This window comes from Polyergus mexicanus, unplaced genomic scaffold (assembly GCF_030449975.1).
Source record: "Polyergus mexicanus isolate NDT 795.1 unplaced genomic scaffold, iyPolMexi1.0 SCAF_10, whole genome shotgun sequence".
NCBI classification, from domain to species: Eukaryota; Metazoa; Arthropoda; class Insecta; order Hymenoptera; family Formicidae; genus Polyergus; species Polyergus mexicanus.
This window is the reverse complement of record NW_027223330.1, coordinates 5,374,816-5,383,699: the sequence shown is the minus strand read 5'-3', so window position 1 is coordinate 5,383,699 and position 8,884 is coordinate 5,374,816. Positions and strand designations below refer to the sequence as shown.

The 8,884-nt window shown below is 32.8% G+C and overlaps 1 protein-coding gene across 1 annotated transcript; it reads right to left on the bottom strand.

Moving 5' to 3' along the window:
* Window positions 1-466: 466 nt before the first annotated feature.
* LOC138937007 (uncharacterized) lies at window positions 467-5,908 on the bottom strand. Its single transcript, XM_070302853.1, has 3 exons — window positions 5,614-5,908; window positions 4,142-4,516; window positions 467-564 (listed from the first exon to the last, which is right to left on the bottom strand). Exons 1-3 carry the CDS (start codon window positions 5,906-5,908, stop codon window positions 467-469), a joined length of 768 nt encoding a protein of 255 aa, XP_070158954.1.
* Between the last annotated feature and the right edge of the window lie 2,976 nt (window positions 5,909-8,884).

The following is an 8,884-nucleotide window of genomic DNA, read 5'->3' as shown; positions in this document are numbered from 1 at the left end:
TATCGTGTTTATCCGCGAGGATTTTTCCGGTTTCGGGAGCGCGTATGGGCTACTTCGACAATCGCGTCCGTAATGTCCATTTTTTCTGCATTTTTAAAGCATTGTGGGTTCGAATCTCGATTATTTCGCGAGTAACTTGGTTTAGTTTTATTTTTGTTAACAAAACTACTTGTTCTCGCCATTCCCGGTCTGAGTTTTTTCTCGGCGCTAGCGCCCGTTATCGCTTCTTGGAGCGTTGTGTATCGATGCGCGCGTACGAGTACTTGTAATTCGTCGTGTAATCCGATTTGGAAATTTATTAACGCCTACTCTTGGATTGTTTGTTGAATCGTGCGTTTTGAGGTTGCGGAATGCTCTTTTCCTTCGATCATCGAATCATATAATTTCATCGCTAGTAAATCAACGCGCTGTCCAAAAGCGTGCGCAGTTTCTTTCGGCTTTTGTTTTAGTCACCGACTCGATACTATTAAAGACCGTCAGCCCTGGGTAAATTTTTGTGACCATCAAGTGGGCCCGGTGGGCCGGGAGGTAATTGAAGAATGATGACATTATCGACCGTTTTAACTGCACACAGGATAACATATAAGAACATATTCTATATCGTGACGATGTCAAAAAATGTATCAAAAAGATGTGATTATGACATTGAAATTCGTCATTATAAATGTCACTCTACCACTTTTGGAATAGATATTAAATTTAATTACACACACACATACACACACACACACACACACACACACACACACACACACACACAAAATTGTAATTAATCAATTAATAATATAATGTTAAAGGTCCCATATGTTATATATTATATATGTATATATATGTATTTATATATGAATACTTTTTGTATTAAACATGCATGATATAATACTTTTTTTTACTAATATAATAAATATAATTTTTTATTAATATATTTATTATATTACTAGAATATATAATAAATACTACTGAATAACAAAAACATCTTTATTATTATTAATATAACAAAAATTTCTCCTGAAAATTTCTCTCTTTCTCTCTCTCTTCCTTTTCTCTCATATCTTGTAAGCAAGCATCAAAAAATCTTAAAGCTTATTATTTCTGTTTTAATTATCTTTTTGTAATTTCGTATTTTCGTACTTTTTACTTTATATTTTTGAATGTAATTTTACTAGATTAATAAGGTTTTTATTTAAAATGTTTTTATTTGAAATGGCAACAAACACATTCGTATAATTTTAAATTAATCATATAATTAATTTTGTTGCACGTATTTAATTAATTAAAAATTATTCGAATTACGTTTGAATCGTGTTATGTGTGTGTTTGTGAGTGGTGTCATTTTAACCGCAAAAATCTTATTAATTCATTAAAATTATTTTTAAAAGAAAAAGTAAAAAGTAGAATTTTTAATTTTTATTTTATAAAATGTTTACATTTGTAAATTATCATGGATAGGAAAAGCTATTGTAAGAGCTTCAGAACTCTTTAATGATGGATCATCTCACTCGCTCTCTGCTCTATTTCGCTCTCGCATTCGGCGAGTCGCGTCAAAAAGATAAGGCCCGCGAAACATCGCTTCTCGTACAACATTCGGAACTCTTTGATGATAGATCATCTTACGTAACTCGCTCTCGCTCTTGTTTTTTACGAGCCGCGCTAGGACAACCAGAAAAGATAGCTTGTAAAACGCATCATATAGACAAGTGCGGACTAGACTGGATACTGGATGTGTATTTCTTTATTTGGCGCAATCCTGTCAGTCGATCCAAATTAGTTATTCATCCAAGTGGAATAAGATTGACGTGGAAGAAAATTTAGAATTAATTAAATGTAAGTATTAATTATAATACTGTTTCTATTCATATGTGTGCAGAATATCTGTACATATAAGAATATATATATATATGCATGGAAAGTTAAATACTAGCACAAATGTAATGATATCTTTTGAATACAGAATGGATAAAAAGGAAGCAAAACGGAAATTAGAGAAAATAATTGAACAAGAAGAAATATTAAAAAAAAAGAAAAAAGAATTAGAAGAACAGATATTAAAAGAAAGTGAAACTGGATATAATGCTGATGACGAGATAGACGACATCGAACAAAGGTATTGTGCAGTGATATAGTATTAATTAGTTATAATATTAATTATGTTTAAAATATCATTTGTCTCGTTATTAGAGAGAGAGAGGGGGGGAGGGAGGATGGGAGGGAGGGAGAGGGAATGGGAAAGGGAGAGGGAGAGGGAAGGGGGAGAGGGGGAGGGGAGAGAGAGGGGGAGGGAGAGGGAAGGGGAGAGAGAGGGAGGGGAGAGAGAGGGAGAGGGAGAGAGAGAGGGAGAGAGAGAGAGATTTGATTGATTGATTGATTGATTGATCTTTATTAGCTTTCTCAGCTATTTGTAATACAAATCTAGTTTAGATTAATTACAATATACTCCTTTAACATTCGCTTAAACGGCACAATTCTTTCATTCCGCTTTATTTCAGCTGGCAAGGCGTTATACATTTTTATTCCTTCGTAAAACATACTCTTTTGCGCACTCCTTGTTCTGCGATATTTTATTGCAATATCCCCAGCTTGTCGTGTTTGCCTTTTACTCTCATTTCCCACAATTTTTAACCTATTTCTTAATTGCTCCGGCAATATGTTCCTTAAAACCTTAAAAATAAATATACACACATTATAATATAACTTCTGTTTTATGGACATAAACTGCAGCGCTTGCAGCATACGCTCCACTTTGGTATGTCTATCACATTGCAATATGATCCTCATGGCCCGGTTTTGTGCTTTTTGCAATTTACTCAGCTGTGTTTCTCCCATATCAATTAACAGCGTCGCACAATACTCAAAGTGAGGTGCTATAATTGTCTTATATACAATACATCTAGTGTATGCCGATATATAATTACCTATTCTATTCAAAAAACTCGTTTTTTCTTTAGCATATTTTCTTTAGCATATAATCACAGTGGTCCTTAAATCGTAGTCTATCGTCAATAATTATGCCCAGGTATTTCATTATTTCCACACGTTCAATCTCAGTTCCATCCAAACATTTCAATGTTATATTACCTCGCAGTTCTTTTCTTATACTTCTAACAATCATATATTTCGTTTTTCCTGCATTCATTTTTAACTTATTTATATTCATCCACTCTTCTACTATAGTAAATGCCATATTCATTTTGACCTCTAATTCCGCGCTGCTTTCTCCAGTTACATATATTAACGTATCATCTGCAAACATTTTTATACTACATCCTTCTGGACAGATTTTTATTATATCATTTATATATACTATAAATAATAAAGGTCCTAATACAGATCCTTATCGGTACTCCATATTCTGTGGTCATTAATTTAGACCATTTATTATTAAATTGAACCTGCCGTGTTCTATCCTTTAAATATGATCTTAACCATTCTATAACCATTCCCCTAATTCCATATTGATATAATTTCTCTAATAATCTTTCTCTATCTATTGTTTCAAAGGCTCGCTTAAGATCCATGAAAATTACCCCTACCATTTTTGCCTCATTTCCATTCATCAATGACTGTTTGAATCGCTGTTTCACACGAATACTGTTTTCTAAAGCCCGACTGATGTTCTGTTATAATATGGTACAATTATCTTTCAAATACGTTTCAATTTGCTTTCTAACTACTAATTCTAACACTTTTTCAAATATTGGTAACATATTTATAAGCCTAAATTCACTTGCTTTTCTAGCTTTTTCTATTTTTGGAATCGGTATTATTGTAGACGTTTTCCAACCTTTTGGACAGCAACCTTCCTTCAAAGAATTATTTATTATATCAACAAATTCCTCTTTTATTACGCAAAATGCTGCCTTTAATATATCGCTAGTTATTCCCTCCTCTGTACCTTTCTTTTTCGGTAGTCCCATAACAATTTCCTGTAAATGCTCTGTACTAATCATTTCAAAATTTTCCATAATTCCCTCGTTTTCAATAACATAAATAATTCTTTTACATGCATTTCCAGTTTTACTCCCATTTATAGATTTTACTATACTATTAATACTTTGTATATAATATAAATTAAATTTATCTGTTATATTGCATCCTTCAGTGCTGTCTAATATTTCAAAATCTATATTCTCTACTTCCCTCTTACCTCCTGGTTCGCCTCTAATTATTTCTTTTAGTGTTTTCCACATAGATGTCGGATTTTCTTTATTAAGATTTATCATATTTTCATAATATTTTTTCTTCTTTGTCTTAATTAATTTAACTACTGTATTTCTTTCAATCTTACATTGCAACCAATTTTGTTCCGTGTCAGCATACAATGCCTTCCTATATGCCTCATCCCTTTTGGCCGCTGCTTCTCTTATTTCATCCGAAAACCACTTTTTCCCTTCCCATATTCTCGGAATTCTAAAATTTTTTCTAGGTGCTGTAGCGTCCAACACATTTATTATACTATCAACAAATTTCTTCGCTCTCACACTGATATTCATATCTTGGTTTTTCTCTAATTTATTTTCCACTAATTTAATAAATTTATCTATATTAAACTCTCTATAATTCCTAACACTAAGTTCTCTGTATTTATTATCAAATTTATTCGCATTTAGTTCAACTTTTAGACACGCATGGTCCGTTATTTTAGGTTCATGCATTACCTGCACTTCTATTTTATTATTAGCAAAAATTAAATCTATAATTGTTTTACTATCTTTCGTAATTCTTGTCGGTTTATTTACATATTGTTTCATGCCTAAGCTCAACATTGTCGTTTGTAACTTCCTTGTATAAAACGAATCTAACATAATATCTATATTAAAGTCTCCTATTACCATATATTCTCCCCGTATTATTAACTCTTCTATTATATCCTCCATGAAATCACCATGCGATGCACTTACTGAATGATATATTACCATTATTATTCCTCTATACAATTTTTCTTTCACCTCAATCGCAGCACACCAACAATTCGATTCTAATTTTTTTACTAATACTATTTCATATTTAACATCATTCCTTATATATAAAACAACCCCTCCTGTATTTCTATTTTCAGCATCGCATCTAATTATACTATAACCTGGCACGTTCACTTCACTGTCTTCAATTTCAGCGGTCAATCTTGTCTCTGATAACGCTATGAATGCCGGATTTACTTTCTTCATAATCTGATGTTGTATCTCATCTTTATGCGCCATCAAACTTTGCGCGTTTGTATACAATATTATTTCCGCTTCCTTCTGTAGTTGCTATTTCGCATCTTCCCAGCCGGCTCTCCTCTTCTCCTCCTGTATCGCCCTTTTAAATGTTGGACATTCTGAGCTAAGGGCGTCGTGTTCATCACTTATCTTCAAGTTGTATGTTCGAATTTTAAACATACAATTTACACATTTTTTCTTTGTTGCCGCACATTCAATCGCTTTATGATTTCCACACATTTGTGGCATGTTTCATCTCGCGTACAGTTTTTTGCAATATGATAGTATCCCCAGCATTTAAAGCATCTTTTAACATTAATGTGATTGAATATAGGACATTTTCTCCATCCTACATTTAGTTTCCCTTTTTTCAACATCAATTTATGCGTTTCTTCATCTACTTCAATTATTATCGAACCTTCTTCTTTTTCTTTTCTTTTAAGTTGATTATTATCATTTCTTTTTTCTTTAACTATTTTCTTCACTATTCGCATTTGGAATCCATCATTTATTGCATCAATTCTATTCTGTTTCTTGATTGTAGTTATTAAGTCATCCTCATCCAATCTCATTTCTTCTTCGCTGACATTGATAATTTTTATTTTGAGCTTCATCTGCGGTGATTCCGTAACTTTGAAATTTTCTCCTAGTTTGTCCTGCACTGTGGCTTTCAACGTTTTCATTTCTTCTCCAGTTTCACAACCCATGATCATTGTCCCCTTGCTTCCTTTTTTAGCTTCGTTATTCCCATCGCCATGTTTTTAATATCTACCTTTTCTTTTATCAATTTTTTTGTAACTTCACTCTCTTGTTGAATCTTGGGTTTGATAATTATAAAATTCTCTTTCTTTTTCTCTTTAACCGCTTCACTATAGCTCCTTTGTATTCCTCCTGTTGATCCACTTACTTCTCCCTGTATCATTCTTTTCAGCTCTTCTAGCAGTTCCTGCTTAACATTTCCCAATTCTTCACGAACTATTTCCTTGATCATCATTTTAATTTCTTTCTTACATGCTGTTTCATCCTTTATTTCTTTTACAACTTTTACCAGCCAATCTATTTTTACGTCAATAGTCGATGATCCACTCGCTCCTGATATTCTATTTCCACTACTTGGCGTCGTAAACGAACCTGTAGATCCTGCAGATCCTAGCCTGTCCCTGCCGCCCCCGGCCACGGCCGATGCCTTCTTCATGTCTGCTTCAATTTCAATTGTAAATCTGTCAAATGGGCCAGAACACGATACCAATTCTTGATTTTTATCGTAAATCCTATGCTTGCTTACACATCCTGGATGGTAAAACAGCTTAATACGATTCACCTGATAGCAAGACTTGCATGTCACCACCTGATTTTTTATTGTCTTTTTACATGCCGAGCATCGATATTCAGCATATTCATCGTCCATGCCGATAATTATCGGCCGAAACCGCTAATATCAGCGTAAGCGATCAGTCACTTCTGTTCCACTGTCACACGTCAGCACTTTTGTGTCCACCTTTAATGTCTACCTTTCGTGTGAGACTTTGGTGTCCCAAACAGAAAATGCACTTCTCATGCCCACAAAACAGCATATCCCGGCTAGATAACACTCATGGCTAATGCCGGTCTATACCGCTATGACTTGAATAACTTTCTATCACTCCCCGTAACTATTTAACCGTTTAAAAGTTATTACTTTTGTGGAGCGATGTTTGACACGTCTTCTCCTCCAGAGAGAGAGAGAGAGAGAGAGAGAGAGAAAATGTATCTATTCAAAATATAAAACACAAAATATTTAAAAAAAATATATATGTATAGTTACCTAATAAGATAATTAAATCTTTTTAAAAATTTTATTCAAAATATTGTACAATATTATAAATATATTATAAAATCAAACTTTTCTATTTAAAAAGTTTATATTCAAATATATATATATTTATGTATATATATATTTTTTATTCCTTAAATTTAATAATACAATTTAATGAAAGTTAAACATATTAAATTATATTATTAATGTATGGTCCAACAAATATTTTAATATTAATTATAAAATTGTATATAAAAAGATTAAAATAATTGTGTCATAAATCTTTTTCTGTATGTATGGGTATATATAGATATGTATCATACATACATGAATACACACGAACATGTACGCACAGACATACGTACACACGTATGCTCTCACACACACACACATAAACATATTTGTATTATAAAATTTTTCAGATCTATCAGCACAGATGAGCAACAGCAGCAAAAATGTGCAAATAACGAAGCCCCTACTTGTAGCATGCAACATCGGGCTGGCGTAAGGCGATGCGAACGTGATGCGAGGCACATATTCAGTCAGTGACATATATTTATTAATTTTCGAATTATGATGTAAATATATGATTGATTAAAGTCATTGCATATTTTCAATACAGTAAGAGTACTATTACACATGTATATAAATGCATGTTTCTATTTATTGTTAAATAAATGAAATCTTTGTAGCTTTGTTTATAATTTTGAAAAATATTAATTATAGAAATTATTATTACAATAATAGAAATTATAATTATATACATAATAAAAACCGGATTTATATATATATAAACGGATCTCGATATTTCATTTATTTACCGAAATATTCGGTCTGTTACGTTTAAAATTTAGCACCCTATATATATGTATATAACAATTATTTATTATTCATATCAACGTAAAATAATTAATATTTATAATATTAAAAATTAAAAGTATTAAACTAAATATTTGTATTAATATTTTACACAAATATTATAATTAATTAAATATTTAGCTTTGAAATTACTATATTTACTTGCTATGTGTTATAGATATAAATGGTCAAGGCGCAGAAAAATGTAAAATGACTTTAGCCAGGGTCGTCGCGGACGGTACAACATAAATAAAGGTAGAGGAGAAGAAAGAGGAAGAAGAGGAGGAAGAAGAGGAGGAAGAGGAAGAGGAAGAGGAAGTGGAAGAGAGCGCGAAGAAAGAAACATTATTTTTAATTATAATTTTTAGTTCATTCAAATATATATTGTTTTATATTTTATATATAAAAAATAAATTTGATGTTTACATTTTTATTATATTTATTATATTTTTAACCCTTAAAAAAAATAATTTTTAAGAATACAAAATAACATACAATTTCAATATATATTTTGTAACGGGGTCACTTTTCGCGAGTGCGTGGATAAACTCGGTCGGGATCAGGGCTCGTGAAAAGGTGAGACACACGAAAGATTTAGGTATTGTCTTTATTTGCCTCTTTCGGCAATGGTCGATTTATAATAGTGAGCGCGCGGCGGATGGTGCAGCGCGCTAGATATAATGCGCGTAGATTATTCGGTGCGCGATGTTCGATATATCGAACCGCTTACAATATTCGCAAAGCCGTGTTTATTTTGACGGCACGCGAAACGCGCAAGAAATCGGGCGCGGTCGGTCGGCGCGTGTACGGCAAGGCCGTGTTTATTTTGACGGCGCGCGAGACGCGCAAGAAATTGGGCGCGGTCGGTCGGCGCGTATACGGCAAGGCCGTGTTTATTTTGACAGCGCGCGGAATAGAATGAACTATTAGGCGGTAGATATTTCGGCGCGATAATTATAATTATAGTATTATAATATTAGTGTGGTCGCGGGATTAATCGCGTGTTCCCAGTGGTCGGGGAATTCGAGCGGAGATC

What these genes read in the sequence shown, in the direction of transcription:
- LOC138937007 (XM_070302853.1), bottom strand. Translation starts at nt 5,908, where the DNA reads ATGATCATGGGTTGTGAAACTGGAGAAGAAATGAAAACGTTGAAAGCC. An exon ending in AAGAAAAGAAAAAGAAGAAG is followed by an intron (nt 4,517 to 5,613) that starts GTTCGATAATAA and finishes TTATTAAATTAG; the next exon opens with TGGAAAATAAATTAGAGAAA. An exon ending in AATTAGAGGCGAACCAGGAG is followed by an intron (nt 565 to 4,141) that starts GTAAGAGGGAAG and finishes TCCTGTGTGCAG; the next exon opens with TTAAAACGGTCGATAATGTC.